This window comes from Phocoena phocoena, chromosome 4, assembly GCF_963924675.1.
Source record: "Phocoena phocoena chromosome 4, mPhoPho1.1, whole genome shotgun sequence".
NCBI lineage: Eukaryota > Metazoa > Chordata > Mammalia > Artiodactyla > Phocoenidae > Phocoena > Phocoena phocoena.
Genome location: NC_089222.1, coordinates 75969509 through 75988548, shown reverse-complemented (window position 1 = coordinate 75988548; position 19040 = coordinate 75969509). Strand labels below are relative to the sequence as shown.

The 19040-nt window shown below is 53.2% G+C and overlaps 1 protein-coding gene across 1 annotated transcript in view; it reads right to left on the bottom strand.

Moving 5' to 3' along the window:
- Positions 1 to 4992: 4992 nt before the first annotated feature.
- Positions 4993 to 19040, bottom strand: part of ITGB5 (integrin subunit beta 5) — a 111828-nt gene continuing 97780 nt past the window's right edge. Inside the window, exons 11-15 of the mRNA XM_065876736.1 lie at positions 14025 to 14247; positions 10095 to 10198; positions 7769 to 7888; positions 6263 to 6429; positions 4993 to 5487 (exon numbers count right to left, since the gene is read on the bottom strand). Of these exons, the coding sequence (XP_065732808.1) occupies positions 5392 to 5487; positions 6263 to 6429; positions 7769 to 7888; positions 10095 to 10198; positions 14025 to 14247 (710 nt within the window). The 3' untranslated portion in view covers positions 4993 to 5391. The remainder of the gene's footprint in view (positions 5488 to 6262; positions 6430 to 7768; positions 7889 to 10094; positions 10199 to 14024; positions 14248 to 19040) is intronic.

Here is a 19040-nt window from a genome sequence, read left to right as displayed (position 1 = left end):
CATAGCACAGGGAGATCAGCTCGGTGCTTTGTGACCGCCTGGAGGGGTGTAATAGGGAGGGTGGGAGGGAGGGAGACGCAAGAGGGAAGAGATATGGGAACATATGTATATGATTCACTTTGTTATAAAGCAGAAACTAACACACCATTGTAAAGCAATTATACACCGGTAAGGATGTAAAATTAATAATAATAATAAAAATGTTTTTTGCACACCTGAATGATGGCCTGAAGAGTCTTATTCGCCTCATAGAATTTGCTCGGGAAAAACAGCCTCGTCAGTCTCAGACCTCCTTCCCCGGCTTATGCTCTTCTCTTCTGCCCTCACCCCTGCCACCTTGCTGCCCTCAGACTTCCCCAAATCCCCGTGGTCTACTCTTGGGCTGTAGCGTTCCCTCTTCCTCCCTCCTGTTGCCTTCTTCCCCTTTTAAACTCCAGGTCCATGCGATAGGGGATGTCTCCCAACTCAGGTCAAGCCTACAGTCCCTGAGGCTTGAGCAGGAATGAGCCCTCAGGGACAGCTCGGCAGGCAGAGAGCAAGGCAGCCCCGGCCTCCCCGTCTCTCCTGGGGCCTCTGCCCCGCTCTCCCCTCCCACCCACGTGGGACTCTCCCATGGGTGCAACCCATAACCCTCAGTTGTGGTGGGTTCTGTTCAGTGTAGGTTTTAAAATATTGTTTTATGGTCACAGGCCACGATGTGAATGCCAACCATCACATACAACCGCTCGTACAAATATTCCATTCCCGCAGGGCTGGCTGGACCAGCAGGGAAATGAGCCACAAACCAGTGCCCGCACCAACCCACGGTCACCTCATGCAAGAGAGTCTTTAAAGTGCTGAACTTTTATGCCAGGAATCATGAAATGTGTGTCAGTTGTCATCTTCCGTCGTTTTTCCCCCTCACTTTTTAAATAGAAAAGTTCCTTGAACTGTACCTGGATTTTCGGTCACCACGCATATACCAGAGACTGCTCATAAGGTGAGGACAAGAGAAAAAGATGCAAGGAAGGAGGAGGGGAAGAGACATTTTATAATCTCTCCATCTGCATTCAGATGACTCTCTAGTCATACCGCAGAGTTCTGAGATAAGAAAACGACAGTCTTGCTTTTCCCAGAGGGTGCGACACAGAGGAAAGAGCGTGGAACTAGAGTAGGGATCCCTGAGCTGGGGCCTCACTTGCCAACCTTCTCTCCAAGGGGGGGACCGATCTCAATTTCCTCCTTAGTAAGATGGGGAAATACCTTCCCTGAATACCATGTGGGTCTACCGTGAGGGTCAAACGGAGAGAGGCTGCTTTTGTCTCAGGCGTTTGAGTTTGTGCAGGTAGGACCAATGAAGCTGTAATTGGCGAGCCTTCCAGGGGGTTTCTGAAGTCAAACTAAGATGGTAAATGGTAACCAGCTGCCCTAATAAATAGGCCCAGGCCTTGCAATATGTTCCCTGTTTACACACGTATTAGCATTATTCTGACAAGGGGTCTGTAGCGTTCACTAGAACGCTGAAAGTGTCACCGACACAAAGTGGTTAAGAACTCCTATCCTGGAAGGTCACCACCTCGGCGCGTGGCCCTATGGTTACTAACAGTTTAGAGCTGGCCTTTTTGCAAGAATTTGAGGCCACTTAAAACGAAGGCACTATGCAGCAGGACATTCGTCAGAAGGATCAGAAAGCGTGTGTGGAGGGGGAGGCAGGGCGAGGATGAGGGTCAGCGGCGGGGGCGGGATTCAGTGGAGAGGATGGGGATCCCAGTAAGAACTGGAGGTAGGTTCCATTTCTTGGCGTTTAGTTCCCAGCCTCCTGACAATCAAGACACCAAAACAGGCCAGATGATACAAGTCCCATGCTATGACAAAAGGAAGCAAGGAACGTCCCAGCACTGAACTCCGGAGAAACCAGCTGGATATGAAGACCGTCTATCTCACTGTGACACATCCCAACCCATCCTGGAGGCGGCTGTCAGCCGGGGCCGGCCGGGCAGTGACCACCCCTCGCAAAGCCGCAAGACCGGCAGAAGGAGCCATGCAGGCTGAGAAGAATGAGCTCTCCCTTCTCAGCACCACTACCTGCTCAAACGTCTCTCTCATTCTCCTGCCTCCACTTGCATCCTCTCCCGAGGGTCAGAACGGCGCCCCGTCCTGCCTGAGAAGTCTGCAACCCCTCAGCTGGGTGAGGACAGAAGCTGCGGGGGAGGGAGAGACCTAGCCAAGCCTCGTCAGCCCCCCACCTGGACGAGAGGGACGGGCGCGCCACATTCGCAGGCATGCTGACAGCCACAGATGGACAAGCTCCCAAGCGGGTCCCACACGTCCGCAAGGGATGCCTCAGAGGCTCTTACCTCCTCCTGAGTTTCCTCCATGCTGCTGCCCTCCTCCTCTGCTCCACTGCCCAGTCCCAGCCAGGCGCAAAAGGGCTGCGGAAGCCGAGTCCACCAGGCTACCCTGCTCAGAAGCAACAGGAGCCCCACACGCCTGCCGAGAGCCCTCCAGTGAGGGAGGAGCTTTTCAGTTAAGAGACGTCACGTGAACAGAGAAAAGGACCTTCTCTCCTCCCCGCTGATCTTCCCATCTGTTTTCTGTTACCTGAAATTCATCCCAAGAGTTTCATGATAATCAACTCCAGCTTTGACCCTAATTAAGCAAATTAAAAAAACACGTCTTCCGAGAAGAGGCAGCTGTTAGTTACTTTAGTTTGTCTAATTACTAGTCAACCAAGTGGAATGAGAATCCCCAGTTCTCTTTAAAAGAGTGACAGCATAGGGCTTCCCTGGTGATGCAGTGGTTGAGAGTCTGCCTGCTAGATGCAGGGGATACGGGTTCATGACCCGGTCCGGGAAGATCCCACGTGCCGTGGAGTGGCTGGGCCCGTGAGCCGTGGCCGCTGAGCCTGCGTTCCGCAACGGGAGAGGCCACAACAGTGAGAGGCCACAACAGTGAGAGGCCTGCATACCGCAAAAAAAAAAAAAAAAAAGAGTGACAGCATAATCCTGATTTGGTTAAAATTACACACATATGCATAGAAAAAAAAGACCAAGACGTAGTCCCCAAAAAGGGCAAGAGTCGTTACCTCTGTGTTTTTATTTCTTTATGACCTCTTTATTTTCCACCTTTTCCATGTACTTTTGCATTAGAAAAGTAAATTGTTAAAATCAATCAATAAAAATAAGTACCATTTGGAAATCTGTACTAAATCAACATAGATTGATTTTAAAGGTAAATAGTCCCTCCCCACTCTTCCTTTCCAACAAACAAGCACATTACTGATCATCTTTCCAAACAGATACGAGGAAAGAATTTTCCAGAGACCAACAGGTGCTCCTTGTAGGGGTCCCTGCGGCCACACAAGGAGGAGGTCACTCCCACCTGTGTGCTTCCACAGCCCAGCAACGAAAGAAAATGCCTATCAGCACTCGGTTTGAGAGAGCTTTGCAACCCACCTGCTCTGTTACCTGTGTTAACGGGGGCGGGGGGGGGGGGGCGGTGAGGGCATGGCCAAATCACCAGAGGAAAGAAGTAAGGGAACCACACCCTGGGTCAGAATCTCAGGAGTCAGGTCTCCGAACAGCTGTTCCCAGAGCTTCCAGCAGGGGGCAGCAGAGCATTGTCAGCGACAGCTCCATCAACAGCCATCTGGTGTCACCGAGGAAACAGCCCTAACTTCCACATCCGGGGGAAGCCTGGAGCAACTCATCCTTTCTGTCCGTAGCTCAAGAACGCTGTGCCCTTACAGAGCTGCCTGATGGAAAATGAGACTTCGAGCAAGTAAATGATGTGTCACCAGGAAACCCGCAATCAAACAAAAGAGAAACCCAAAGTTTCTTCCGAAATCTTATTTTTCTCAGTTTAGGAAAGTCTCAAAACCACCATGTGTCTATTTTGTATATTTATCTACATTTGGCTTTACTCCAAAAAGGATTTAAGGCAGCTTCACCAAGTCACAAGGTCTCTGTTTCATCCTAATTACACAGGACAAAGGAAACACGGAATCTGTTCATATTTGCTGCAGGTAATAGTCTGTTTACCGACAGGCATTTGTCTTAGTGTTTGCCAAAATGAAGCAAAGGGAACTTGGTCCAAGCAGAGAACAGATGAATCTGGGATGAAAGCCCAACAGCCTTGAAGTGATGCCAGCAGCAGCAAAGTGATTAGTGAAAGAGACTTTACAGAAAGGAGCAGGTAGCAGGAGGCCGGCGCTGCACCTGAGCCCTGGCTCTTTGTACCAGCTTGTCATTAGTTAGCCTTGTGACATGTGGGAAAGCCACTGCCCCTCTCTAACAATCTGTTCCCTCTTCTACAAACGAGGGATTCCTATTCCCAGATAACTGTTGACTCAGATACGAGAACAGAGGGGACTTAAGGGCCCTGCAGGGAGGGACAGCTGAAATGGGTTTTGTGCTTTGGGGCACAGGACTCTGGCTGGGGAGGGCACTGGAAGGAAACTGTTGTCAATAATCATGTGCAAGAAGGGACTGTGTGTGGAAGCCACAGCTTGACCCTTAGCACCTGGGAACAGGGCAGGGAGGCCAGAGGGGTGGTCTTCACGGTTTCTAGCCTAAACTTTTTCTTTAAGTAAAAGCTCAGAGGCTCCAAAGACACCTGCTTACCTAGGGCCACCCCACGTAACCCCCTGGGTACCGCACAGAGCCCCGTGTGATGAGCCCTGGTCCGGAGTATTGGACTGGCTTGTGTGGCGTCCCCTGAGTGAGTACTCAGCCATTTCAATCCCCACTGGGGCACCATCCACTTCAGGAAGGAACGTGCACGTCGTAAAGAGTGTCAGGCAAACACAAAATCTTTTGGTTTTAATCTTTACTTTCAATCCCAAAAAATCTCTTTCCTTTTTGTTACAAAAGTACTAAACAAACACAGACAGGGGAAGAAAGTTGACATCTGCAAACTATGTGCCTTCAACAGGCGTCTCAGTAATCCCATCACCAACACCCACGTGCAAGGCAGAGACACCAGGTAGGTAATTCTCAGGAATCGGAACTATACCATAGATGCACGGTCACTTTATTTCATTTAAAAAAGATCAACAGGGGCGAAGCCAGACTGTGTGGGTTTTACTCACTCTGACACTCCCAAGAGCCTTCTCATCTGGCCAGCCTGGAGGCCCAGCCCTCCCGGAAGGGAGACGCGGCCCGCATCTCAGCAGTTCATTGGGACGACAAGCTGGAGGTGCTGAGGAAAGCCTAGAGCACTGTCGCCGGGCTTGGAGGGGTGGCCAGGTGGCACGGCCGGGCACCTTCCTGTGTGGGCTCCTCGCCCAGGCTCACCGGAAGGTCTCTGCGCTTGGCCGTGCAGGGAACCGTGCTCAAGCCGAGCAGCTGTCCAAAGCGTGTCCGTCTCCGGCTTGACCGCTTGCCCCTCCAGCCCTCTGAGGGGAAGGAGCCATCAGTCCACTGTGCCATTGTAGGATTTGTTGAACTTGTTGAAGGTGAAATCCACGGTGTGTGTGGAGATGGGCTTTCTGTACAGAGGGTTTGAAGCCTAGAGAACACAGGAGGTAAGAGGACGTGTGTTAGTTCATTCGTTCATTCACGCACACACAGGGTTGGAGGCCCTTCTAGGGTCAGTCACCCAGGAAGGCAGTGGGCCCCGCCCTCGGGTGAAGGCAACAGCCTTTTGCTGCAAGACTGGCTCCTCTAAGCCGGCCTGGGACGGTCCCGCCCCTCCCTGAGCTTTCTCTCTCCATCTCTGAAACAAGCGGCCGTGTCTGTTAGATGGTCTCTGAAGTCCCTTGCAGGTTTAACACACTCACTGGGGATTCAGGGGGTGCTCCCGCTTGCTCAGTCCTTCAGGAACGTGCCTTCTGCTTGGGGAGATAAGACACACACGGACACTGCGATAGACTGTGAGCACGTGGGACCCTCTCCTGGACCGCTGGACACAGCCTCCCTGCCGAGGCTGTGGCGAGTGCCTCTGCCGGTGAGCCTCCCGACCGGGGCCTGCTGCGGGGCTCCGTGCCGGGCATCCAGAACTGGGCACACACCACCTCTCAGGTTTCGCCTCTTCGTGCTTTTTGTTTTGTTTTGTTCTTTTTAACTTTTTGGCTGCACGGCACAGCATGTGGGATCTTAGTTCCCCGACCAGGGATCGAACCCGAGCCCCCTGCAGTGGAAGCGCAGAGTCTTAACCGCCGCACCACCGGGAAAGTCCTCGCTTCTTTGTTCTGAATCCCGAAGACGTTAGTGGGCCTCTGCTTGAACTCAGCTGGACCGCTAAGCTTGACATTTTTCCTACTTCCAACTTCCCACTGGCTTACCATTTCATAGCGGGCCCTGGATCGCTCACTCTGGAACTTTGCAAACTCTCTCCGGTCGTGGATGGTGACAAGCAGCTTCCAGATGGCCAGGAGCGCAAGCCCAATCAGGATGATGCTGCCGACCACAGCCAGGAGGATGGTCATGGCATTGGGGGCAGTTCCACACTCTGGAGGGGACCAGGGCATGATGAGCAAAGCTACCGCCATCACCGTGCCCCTACCCCCCGACCTTAGGCCCGTCAGCTCTCCCCAAAGGCCTTCCCTGGATTCTCTGAGATCCCCACACTGCTTTTGAGAGACCTGGGTGGCAGGCAGGTTTCTCCAATGCACATAAAGTGGAAGATTCAAAGAGAACTGGTCACTGTTCCAAGGCCACACAGTAAGTCAATGGCAAAGTCTAGGAGAACCTTGGTGGCTGTTCCACTTTCTCCCACATGCTGTGTGTACGGCTGCATCTCCCCAGCTCGAAGCACCCACGCCCCAGCCCGGCCCCACCTCCCGTGCAGGACGCTGGACCAGGTCTCAGCTTTCCCGTAAATAGTTTCAGGAGTAGACTGGGCGGCAGGAGGTTTCATGAAGCTGCTTCCACAAGGGCTGGGCTGGGGGCCAGCCAACACTTGTAAGCCCTTAGTGTGGAGCCTTTGGAGCAAATGTGCTTATTTTCAAAGAACCGCAAAGACAGCGCTTGGAAACAGAGCCTCATCCTTACAGGCGTGCATCCTGGGCTAGGACCACAATCCTTCCCTCTGCCTCTGGCCTAGGGAAGGCACATTATGTGGTCTAGCCCCATTTGGAAAAACAGTTTGCAATGTTTTGAAAGGAAGAGAGCAGATCTTTTTCTGCACCGCCCATCTCTGCCCCGGCAACCTCCACCAGAGAAGAATGAAAGGGGTCATACTAGAAACCCTCATTACCCCAAGGAAAAGGGCCACTGGTCCCCGGGCCCAGAGCGTGGGGCAGAATTGCCCCTGTTAGATGAGAGCGTGCCGTCCTCAGGGGCCCAGGGAGCGAGGCATGGCACCTGCAGGAATGTCAACCCAGCGCTCCATCTGCCCTTCTAGGACTCCACTCCGGGAAGCAGCAGCCCGGCTAGGGCTGTGTGTACCCAGATGCTTCCTGACGCCCAGCCTTGATGGTCCAGACCTGCCCTGCACGCTCGCACCACCATTAGCCATGTAGGCTAAGTGTGTTCTGTGCTTACTGTCACGCCTGTGTCCCCTCCTTCAAGATGAGACACTCCCCCAGGGCAGGGCACTATCCTCCTATAACTCCCATTCCCCCAAGTCATGCCCCCCCCAAGCTCCGCCCCCGTGATGGGTCCCCATATATACAACCATCTTTCTTCTAAACTCTAGCAGTCAGGTAGAGGCGACCTTAGATCTTGATCTTTATATGGGACTGTATCGCTCCTCTCTCTGGAGTTTGGAAAGGATGGTGAGGAGAGAACGGGTGATGCATCAGAAACCGAGCCCCCAGGGGGAGCAGACGGAAGTGGCCCTCACCCACCTGGCTCCCTGAGGACTGTCAAGTTGGACTTCCCACCGGGGAGCTCTGCATACGTGAACATCATCACACAATCCTTGGCAGTTTTGTAGAAACAAAGCACAGCCTCCTGGTCATCTTTCACTGGAAGAAAACCAAGCAGAAATGTCCTGAGTGTGTCTCTGAGTGATGCAGAGCGGCTAAGGGACGGGTGAGGAGCCAGGACCCCACAAAGGAGAAAAGGGGGTGCAGAGAGGCTTAAAGGGAAGGCTGGACCTTAAAAATGAATTTCTCACATCAAGAACGCAGGCCCAGCGCTAAGTTAGGCTGCGCTGGGGACGTGAATTCCCTTCCACGCGAGGGAGGCCTCCGCAGGCTCACTGGGGTGAAAGGAGAGGGGGCACTACTGCTGGGGCGGGACTGGGCAACGGAACTGGGTAAAGAAAAGGGCCATTCTGCTGTCTGCGGAGGCCTGAGAGTTCAGGCTTGAGTCTACCTGGCTGAGAGCTGGCTGCAGAGGCCAGGAGGCAGCGGCGCTTGCCTGAGATGAGAAACCAAAAAGACCCACGCGGCAAGGAGGGTGGGTGGATGAGAGACTGCACCTCCCACCCACGGTGCGCACCGCTGGCCTCGCTCCTCATAGTAAGAAGCCCCCTTCCTCAAGCTGCCTCAGTACCTGCCATCCCCACGCGGCTGTTACCTGAGGGGAAGGTATCGCCAACCCCACTCCCCCCAGCTCCGCCCCACCAAGCACCATCTGCATTCCAAGCCTCCCCCGGGACGGGGTTAGACTGATTTCCAGGGTGGAAAGGAAGCGGGGAAGGGCGTGAAGCAAGAGAGAGGCGGGTGGTAAGGGAATGACCCACTGGTCCTGAGTGACAACTGTGGGCTATTTTGTGACATGAAATGCTTTCTAGCTCTGCCCTTTGTGACCCTGTTGCTCGAAGGAGTCTCCACCTAGAACCAGACAATTCTGAGTGGTTATCAGACGCGGAGGCCTGGGCTTTTGCTCTCGGCCCCCAATCCTAAGCCTGGTCTGGGTGAGTGTGGGCGAGCATGGGTATTAGAAAGCCTGGGGGAAGGAAGGAGAAGGATAACTGGTGAATACGACAGAATCTTCTCTGTGAAGCAACTGATTCATGACAAAGGGGCAGAGTGAGAGGCAGCTGTGTGTGAACAGCTGCACTTGCTCCAGAGCGAGTAAGTAGTCAGTGGGCTGGGGGAGGCATCGCCATCTTTCTGTGGGTGCCCAGTCAGGGGGCAACGGCCCCAGGTCTGCAGGCAGAACTTGCTGTGAGCCAGACCTCAGGTCACAAGACAGAAGCAGGGCAGGAAAACGGGCATGAGAGGCCGGATTTGGGGAGGGAGGGGCAGGGGCTCCCTGCTGTGGTACAGCCGTGGCACACAGTAGGTGCTCAATGAATATGTGTTGGCGGAATACATGACTTGGCAGCCTCAGGAGCCATGATTCGGCCAGAGCATCACTCAAGATCAGGGAGGCAGGAAAAAGGAGTGGGGAGACCTGCAGGAATGAGGAAGAGCCAGGGTAGCACTCGATCCCGGGTTCATTCGGACAGAATGTGAGCTCTGCCTCGTCTAATGCGGGCAGAGTATCGCGAGAGCTGCGCTGGGCTGAGGCCAGAGACTGGCTAGCTGGTCACCAAACATGGTTTCCCAGCTTCCTGGGCACAGCTGGACGACACTTCCCGCCATCCTTGCAGTAAACGTGGCTGGATGACTGAGCTCTGGGTGGGGGGGATGTTGTGTGCACCACTTCCAGGCCCCACCCATGTAAACCTCCCCATGATTTTTCCCCATTTGCAGATTCAATGGAGAGAATTCTGAGGACCCGGGGGAGGGTGGAAACACAATCTAGAGGGTACCTGGGCTCCTGAAGGAGCACAGAGAGGCCTTGTCAACCAAGAACATCTTCACTGGACTTCGAGTGAGTGACAAACTGACTTGTATTTTGTTAAGTCATTGAGGTTTGGGGTTTGTTTGTTGTAGCAGCTAACAGTACTTATTCTAACTAATATACCAACTTCTCAGGAAGCCTGGGAGAAGATGTAGGAAGGGACTAGGCTTCAGAGATGGGACAGAAACTTAAGAACAGGAAGGTCTTACACCCTGGAGAGCCCAGAACCTATGACCTAACACAGGTACTCCAAGTCCTCTTGGGGAGCCAGCAAGGACTAGCCAAGGACACTGAGGTTGCTTCCTAACTCAAGGTTAAAACTACCCTCCTGTCTGCCAGGCAGCCCTGAAGATCGTCCCCACGAGGGAGAAAGTCTCTACACGTCTGCCAAGATCCAGAAGGGGCCGGCTGCCCAGGGCCGCTCCCCACACTCACCGATGGTGTCCACCCGTGTGATCACCTCATCCTTGCACAGGTTCTGGCAGGTCTGGTTGTCAACTGAGCTCCCTGAGTGAAGCAGCAAGCACTCAACACAATCTCTTTGGAAAAGAGACAAGAAATGTGGGTGTTAGATGCTGGGTAGTAACTCCACACATGTAACTGAGTGCATGTCCCAAGAGTGCAGGGTCCCAGCCCTCCTGCAAGCCCCTGAAGGCTTTAACTTCTCCCATGTTCAGATGTTTGGCCTCAAGGAACATTTCTTCTCTGTCCTTCTTGCTGCTATCATGCAGGGAAGCCCAAGGGTTCTTGAAGGAACATATGTGGGTTTAGAAGCATGTCTGGTACACATGTCAAGTTGCAGGCTGGAAACCTTTCAAATTCTGATACCAGGAGGCAAATCCATCTGCACTCTGGTGCATCCAATGCCTCACTGAGGAGTCTGCCCCAAACAAGAAGTTTCTGAAGATAAAAAAGTGTTCCTGGCCTCGAGAGGGGTCCTCACCCTCCCATGGCCCCAATTCCCAGGATCCCCACCAGGAGACCATCACCCAGGCAGGGCTCTCAGCACATTAAACTCTCTGGGTGAGCCCACCACTGCCTGGGCCCAACCACACCCATGGAATCCGAACCTCTGGGGCTGGACCTGGGCTCTTGGGGATTCTGAGTAAAGGTGAGGGCTGAGAACCACTGTCCTGGAGACTCTCAGGCCCTGGCCCCCTTCCTGCTCCCACATAGAGCCCACCTGGCAGGGGAGCTAAGCTCTAAGGGTCCGTAAAGCTTGTTGTGGAGGGGAGAGAGGGTCTCTGACCTCTATGGGGGACTGGGGGATGGGGGAGCATAGATGAGATGCTGAGAACTGAACTCCAGGGAGAAGTGGGTTGGAAGCTGATGGGGAACGTGCAGAAACTTTCTGAAGTGATGGCGCTCGGTGGCCGGCAAGGATGGTGAGAGACCCCAAAGGAGAGGTTTCCCAGGAAATGGGGTGAGGACTCCAGAGCCAAGTGTGCTGGGAGGGCCACTGCCTCCCTGCCTCTGTGCCCTGGTACCCGAGGGCAGGGGAGCCTCAGCCACATGGGGGGACAGCAGCCCAACCTACCCCACAGGCCTGTGGGGACCAAAGGTGCTGCGTGTCTGGAAATCTCCCTGGCAAAAATATGGAGGGTTGTACCATCACAATGCATTGCCTTTATTAGTATCATTTAAAAATTCCGCAGGATGGAGAGACCAGTTACTATGTTTCCAGGGCAGAAACTGTGGCCTGAAGGGAGCTGGGAGCGTTTCATCAAGTTGCCCTATTTTACAGGTGAAGTAAGTGAGGAATCAGTGACAGCAGGTTCCAGCACCCAGGTACCTGCCTCTCTGTCAGGTCCCTCCCTGAGTCCTTACTCCACTTTCTGAACATCGAGGAGGAATGGGCAAGTGAGTAGACTGTGGAGGGAAAGTAGGTTAAGACTTTCTTACCAGGGTCCTAATATGCTTAAGAATCCAACTATCCTCGGATTGGCCACAAAATCCCACTCTCCTGGTAATGACTTCATGGAAACATTCTGAAGTTAAACAAGTAGGTAAATTTTGCACCTCTCCTGAGGCCAGAGCCCCAGCGGGCAGGCATCTGAGACTTGGCTGGGCGCCAGGAGGGCGTGGCTCCAGCTCCGGTCATTCATGCTGACGCCATTGCCCCTCCTCCACCCGTGGATTAACACACTGCAAAGAAAGGCGGCTGCTTCCGGTCTCCGCTAGGATTCACTGAGCCCTCCATCTGCATGCCCCGTTGTCATGAAACCACAGGGCCGCTTCCAGGGAACATTCCCTAATCACCCATGTGGACAAATCAGTTTAACCTGCGTGCTCCGCATACTGGATTGAATCTTGTGATCTACTGTAGTCACGTATTAAAATGTCTGGCCTTTAAACAAACAAGTTGCTGAGACAGACTTTGCTCAGGGAGACTGTTAATTGAAATCAGCTGAAACTGAATATGAACTCACCCAAGGTGAAGAGCGTGTTTGGTTAGTTCTAGAAAGTGGAGATTGACTGCTCTGAAACCCCAGAAGAAAAAGGACATAGGCATTCAAAACCTGTTGGCTCTCAGCAAAGCAGCAAGTAGAAAAACAGCCTGAAGTAAGGCACTATCAAAGGTACTTTGTTTAAAAAAAAAAAAAAAAAAAAAAAGTGACAAGTAGGCTGTGAAAGAGACTGTGTCGGTGTGGCCCGGAGACAAGTAAAAAGGATGAGTGAGGTTCCCCTACGGCATCTCTTTCCTTGCTCCTTTGGTATTGCTTAATGGGTAACAAATCACCAAGTCTATGTCTTCTTGGAAATGAATGCTTTAAACGTCTAAAGCTAAGGTGGTCTTCCCAAGAGGCCTTTTAACTGACCTAAGCCAACCCTATATTGCCCTGCTACTCCGGAAGAAGGAAAGAAACAGGCTTGATCTGCCTTTATTGGTTCCATGTGTATTGTCCTAGCTTGGCACCAGCCCCCATCAACCTCATATGCCCCAAGGTCTGGGAGCCCATACTCAAAAGGGTTCTGCTGGTGGGAGAGCTGGGGGTAGGGCACCTCCCTCAGGCATTCGATGTTGATAATGGCCATGATTCCAGGCTCAGATAGCCACAGCTATTTGGGCTCCAGATCCAGGATCCTAACCTCCTCCTTCCCCTGGGATGTTTCTATTTGGATTTCTGTTGTTTCTCTGCTCTTAGCAGGTCTAAAGCAGATCTGTGTTTCTTCTCGCTTACTCTGCATGGCTTCCCTCTAATTACACAGAATAAAATCTGGCCCTGTCTATCTTGTCTCTCCATCTGCGGCCAGCTTTCAATTACCCACGCCTGGATTATTTGTGGCAAACATCCAACCAGGGGTTCTGCCACCCAGAACGTTTCTGAGTGCAGACTGACCGGCAGCCACGGCTGCTCAGGGAGCATGAACTCGTCTCATGAGGAGCCCGAGCCAGGGGTTTGGAAGGGAAATCTGCCAAAAAAACCTGCACAGTTGCGTTTCCCAGCCAAAGAAAAACAACGTCTGTATTATTATTTGTTTCTGATTATCTGCGCCCTCCCTCCTGGCCCCTTAGGACAAGGATGATGATGGCACAGCTGTTTCTCTAGCAAAATTCAAGAGAAACTGTCACTCTTGCTTTCCCGATGGCATAACTCCCCAATTTAATTCCGCCTCATTCGCACTCTGGCGGAGTGTGAAGGGCAGAGCCGTGGGGAGGTCAACAGGGGACTGTAACCCCATGGCTGGGTCGGTGGAGGCCTGGAACCCGCGCCTGGACAATCTGCATTCAGCAGCAGCGCAGAGGCCCGCTCCATTATCTGTACAAATGGAGCAGAAAATTCCAAAGCCACTGTAGTTTGTTCCTGGCTTGCCTTATCTAGGTCGGGTGCCCTCCTATCCAGTTTACCTTCTGATGATGTTTTGTTTAAAGCAGCATTTCCCATGTTGGGGGGCCTGTGAAACATTGTTTGGGAGACGTTAATGGGGCAGGAGGTCAAATTCATTTGGAAGAAAGATGCATGCTGAATGTCCTTTTAAAATACTCTGACACACTAAAGGCTCAAGAAGATGCAATTTTGGTACTAAAATCAGTTTAATTTCATTTAACTCAGTAATCTTATAACTTCTAAACTTGTTTAGGAACAGAGTAACAGTTTTTGTTGCTGTTGTTATGTTTTGATTTCGGTTTTTTTTACAAAATCCCCATGCAACCAGTGTTTCAAAGACCCTATTCTAGTTAATGTTAGTAAGAGTTTCGATCCCCAGCAAGTCTGTGGGGGGAAGATGCAGGAGATGGGGGGTGAGAGGCTGGCCAGCCCTGAGGGCTGACCGGCCGGATGACAGGCCTGGTCTGGGGGAGACGCTGGGGTTGGGCAGGGCGGGGTGGGGGGGGTGAAGGGTTGTGTAGGGGCGGCGCTTTACCTCTTGGTGCTGCAAGCATCCAGGCAGGTCGGGCACTTCTCACACGTCTCCCCAAAGGCCCCTGGCGCCGTGCACTGGCACTGCCCACAGACACAGTGCCCGCGGTCACTGCAGATCTGGCCATCCCTGGCCTGGCACGTACTGATGTCTGTCGAGCAGTTACAGTTGTCCCCGATGTAACCTGCGTGGCACTTGCATTCTCCGCAGTGACAGTCGCCATGGCCTAAAGTACACACATGGCACATCAGCGCCTGCCTGCTTACACGGACACACAACCAACCGCCCAGCGCCTGCCGTGTGCCAGACACTGGGGATCCAACAGAATGAGATGCCAACTGTGCCCTCGCAGGCCGTCTGGGCAGACAAAGAGGGCCTGGTGCTGACACGGGGTGATAGCAGGGCGCCCGGGCAGTGCGTATGGCCCGGCTGGCCTGAGTGCTGCTCCAAGTCAGTCCAGAACTTGGCCAAGTCATGCCACAGGCCCAGGACACCAGAGAGCTTCTTCCTGTCTCCCGTGTTACGTGATTAATGGCCCCAGAACCTGTGAATGTGACCTCGTATGGCAAAGGAGACTCTGCAATGTGATTAAGTGAAGGATTTTAAGATGGGGGAGATTCTCCCGGATTATCCAGGGGGGCCCTAAGTGCCACCACAAGGGTCCATATGAGAGGAAGGCACGGGGAGATCTGACTACAGAAGGAGGTGGCAACGGACAGGAGTAGCAAGATACTGCGCTGCTACCTCTGAAGATGGAGGAGGAGACCTCGAGGAGCCCGGAATGCAAGAAGCGCAGCCCTACAAGACGGAAAAGGCGAGGGCCTCAGGCCGAGGAGCGCGGGCAGCCCTGCTGCCACCTCGACTTCAGCCAGAGGAAACGATTTCAGACTCTGACCTCCAGAAAAGAGAACACATCTGAGTTGTTTTCAGTCGCTAAATTTGTGGTACCCTAACACAGCCACGAAGGAAACCAACACAGTTGTTGCCCCTCAGTCTCAGTGAGACGCTGATTCTTGCTCTGGCCTTGGAGCCGCGGGCCAGAGCCGGACGACTCACGAGCAGGTACGGGGGACGGCAGCGGCTAACACCGAACTCGCTACGCACGTGTCAGGCTTTACAGCACGAACTCGATGAATTCTTACAACCATCCCACGCGCACAAGTGATGAAACTGACACACGGAAGGATGAAGCAGCTTGCTGACGGTCAGACTGCTAGCAGCTGCAGAGCCGGGACCCAAACCGGGGAGTGTGGCTCCAGGGCCTACGGTCTGAACTCCAGGATCCGTGGCCTCTCAGGAGAAGAGGACAGAGCAGGCCCTAATCCAGATGAGAACCAGCTGAGGGGCCCCCGCTCCCCCCTTGCAGGAGGAACCCTTTCCACAGCCTGCAAGGGAGGAGGAGCTGGGCATCCCCTCCCGGTTCTGCAGGCATCAAGGGCAGGGGAGCTGCTGGGCTCAGAGGACTGAGTAAGTGTGCGCACCAGGCACGCGCGTGTGCACGCTGGACAGCGGAAAGCACGGACAGCACCAGCCTCCAAGGGGGCCAGGAGCCTGATAGTGGATTCTCTATGTTTTGCTAACAGAGGCAGAAAGCAGTGCTACAGATGGCACTTAATTTTTAAAAACCTTCCTTATACTATCACTGCGGCATATTGTCCTTTCTCATGCCGTTTTGCTAAGGCTAATATCAACAGCACCAAGAATCTGTATTTACTGAGAACCCACTGACATACTAGCAGGAGACCAGGCAGGCAGGGGATGGCATCAGACAGGGGCGCCTTGCATTTTATTCCCACTCCTGAGTCAGTTATCCTTGTAGTTGGACCTCAGCACCTTCTAAGACCGCCAATGAGTGCGACCCACAATTCATGTCAGGACCTAACTCCAGAGAGCCTCTTCACCCCCACTTCCTTCCTGTCCCCCTCCCCAACCTGTCTGCTCGGTTGAGCCTAGAGTCTGCAGGAGGCAGGGAGGCCATCTGGAGCCGCCAGACCTCCCCTCCCTCCCGCGCATGCGGGGCAGCCTCTCTACAGCCCAGGGATACAGAGCCCCAGCAGATACTTTGCTGGGCGAGAGCACCCTTCCACTTCACAGCCAGTGCCGAGGCATATGGCAGCCCTCTGGGAGAGGTGAGGAAAGCCAGACCCCAGCCAGGAGGAGGCTGTGGAGTACAATTTAACTGCCTGGAAGCTGGCGTGTGATGTGTGGGCCACAGGAGAGAGCTGCACCCCTGCTCACGGGTTACACGGTGTGGGGGGGGGTAGGGGCATGGGAGGGAAAGGGCAGCAGACAGCACAACTCACCCGAGGGAGGGAGGCCTGCACACCCTTCCTCTGCACCAATCCCTGAACAGCCCTGGCAAGCAGGAAACCACCCCCCACAGGAAGTCTTCCCAAATGAAATGGATCGAAACTGCATAACTCCCTAACTCTCGGCCTCAGGACCACATTGGTCAAGAGGCTGTTTTAAATTAAAATGGTTCACTGTCAGGGTGATTTTCCCCCCAACATTTTATTATGACAATTCCAAACCTGCAGCCAAGTTGAAAGGGCTGTACAGAGAACATCCGTCCACTTACCACCCCCGTTCCACCATCAGTATGCAGCCAGCTGCTTTATCACACATCTATCCATCCCTCCATCCATCCATCAATCCATATTTTTTTAAATGCATTTCAAAGTGAGTTGCAGTTATCAGTGCACCTGAGGAGTGGTTTTTAATACAGCTCTGGTCTCTCCAGTGGCTTGTACATCATGCCATCCCGTCAAGCAAAAATAGAGGAAGTAAGATGCACGGTTGGTGCCATATTTACAAACAGCAAAGACACTACTCAGGCCAGAGAGACTGCTTTACTTGACACGGTGAGTGTTGTTTCCCTTCCTTCTCTGTTTTTGGCAGCAGTATAAAATGAACCAAATAAAAACCTAGCACAACATTCCAAAGTGTCAAAAGTTTGGTGAGAAGGTAGTATATTATTTCATTTGGGGTGAAGTATGGGTGTGTGTATGTGTTGAAGGGAGAACTTGCTCCCCATGGTGACTGGGCATCTAATGTGAAAAATCTGCTGCTCACTGAGAAGTTGGCAAAGGTGCCAGCTGCTCTGTACTTCCCACCATGATGGTTAACTGGCAAGTAAACCCAGCTGCCTTGGGTACATCTGACATCACGAAGACCTGAGAGCTCCAAAACTCAGCCCACAGTCAAAGCAGTTGAGGGTGCCCCTAGATCTGGGGTGCAATTACAGAGTTAGGAGTCAAGGGCAGGAGAGAGTGGGAGCTGGCAACTCACCCAAGGTCACCACAGCTCCATGGAGAGGGACAGGACTCACTGCCAAAGACCTAAGCCGTTCCTCAAAGCCTCCTACAGCACGTGAGAGGCATGGACGTGGCAAGAAAGAAACGCCGTGCAAAGAACCTGTGAGTGAGAGCACGAAGCGCCCCGGCCCACAGGAGGAGGGTGGGCAAGCAGGTGGGAGCCGCTGAGGGCCGGGGGACCTCGGAAAGTCCTTATCCACGTGGCGTTTTGGCCTCAAACATTTGCCAAGTCCAACGCAAGGTCCCAGCAAGTCAAACTAGGGGAGAAGCCACGCTCAGTGAAATGGCTGAAGCCACTGGAGTGCTGTCCTCAGGGACTCCCGTGATGGCCCCAGTTTGTCTGTCAGGTGGTTCATCGCCTCTCAAAGACAATGGAAAGCAGCTACGGCAGAGAGGTGATGCATGCCTCGTCCTCCTTCACTCCCACGCAGACCGTGCCGTCTAATCAGGGGATTCTCTGCCAGGGAGCCCGGGCTTGGCCTCAGAATCCTCCTCAACACTGCCCTCCAAGGAGGTTCTACCAACTGGTGGGAGCCGGCACACAAGGTACAACCACTTGCCATGTCGGTTTAAAGTTTCCAAGTCTCCCTGAGAAAGCGTGACCCATATAGAGTGTCATAAACTTCATAAATCTGGTCACAATTTATCCTAATCCAAAGGTCTCGGACCCTGCACTCGGGCGGGCCTCAACCTGCCTTTCCCTCAACCTGCACGTACAGAGATTTCCACATCCGCTGGTCAGCCCTTGGCCTCTCCTAATGCCCTAGTAGGAACATGCTATTAAAACGACAAGGGTCATTCGGTCCCGTCCCCAGGCTCAATAACCCATCAATCACCAGGAGAGGAATGGCAACAAGATCCTGGCTAACAGCACCAAGAGGGCGGAAGCAAGGACTCTGCATCAAAACAAAGCTCGTTTATAACGCTTCCCCGGCACCCTGGCAAAGGGCGCTGAACTTCATGACGCCTGTTTAATACCGTGCGGACATAGAAATATTTTCATTACCCATAGACAGGGATACTGAAGGGCATGTGAAAGCACTTTGTAAGCTGTGAATTGCTACATGTGCAAGCTATTATTAGTACCTTTGTTAGAATGACTGATAGCTAAATGGACAGGAAGTTGTAAATGTGTCTATTTATACAGAATCTCAGCTCTACAGAATTCAGCAGCTTTCCATCAGCAAAACGGTGCTTGTGTGGGCCATGGGCCAAGACGCAGCCCCCCCACCCCACCTGATCAAGTAGAATACTGGCTATTCAGAGGCAGGGACGCCCCTGAAGTAGGCGGGGAAGGAGCTGCCAGAGAGGAGGGAGGGGGCACGTGAGGAAGCCCCAGCACCAGTGCTCTGTAGAGGTCAAGAAGGGCAAATCCTACAGTGCGGTGGGGCGGTGAGGGCAGGATCCAGTGGTAGAGAGGTGAGGAGGTGGCCACAGCGAGCGCGGCAACTCCCACAAGGAATCTGGTTGTGCAGGGAAAGGAAGAGATGGCGGGGAAAGGGGCTGGGGATTTTGAAGAGGGGATATTCGAGCATCCTTCTGATTAAAGAGAAAGATACAGAAGAGAGAACATTTTGGTGGAAGTAGAGGGATCGAGGGAAGAACAAACCCCAAAGAGATCACAGCAGAAAGAGGTTGGTTGGGTGGGGGCCCGAGAGAGAGAGAAAAAGAGAGAGAATGAGAGAGTGAGTAGCTGGGGGGTGAG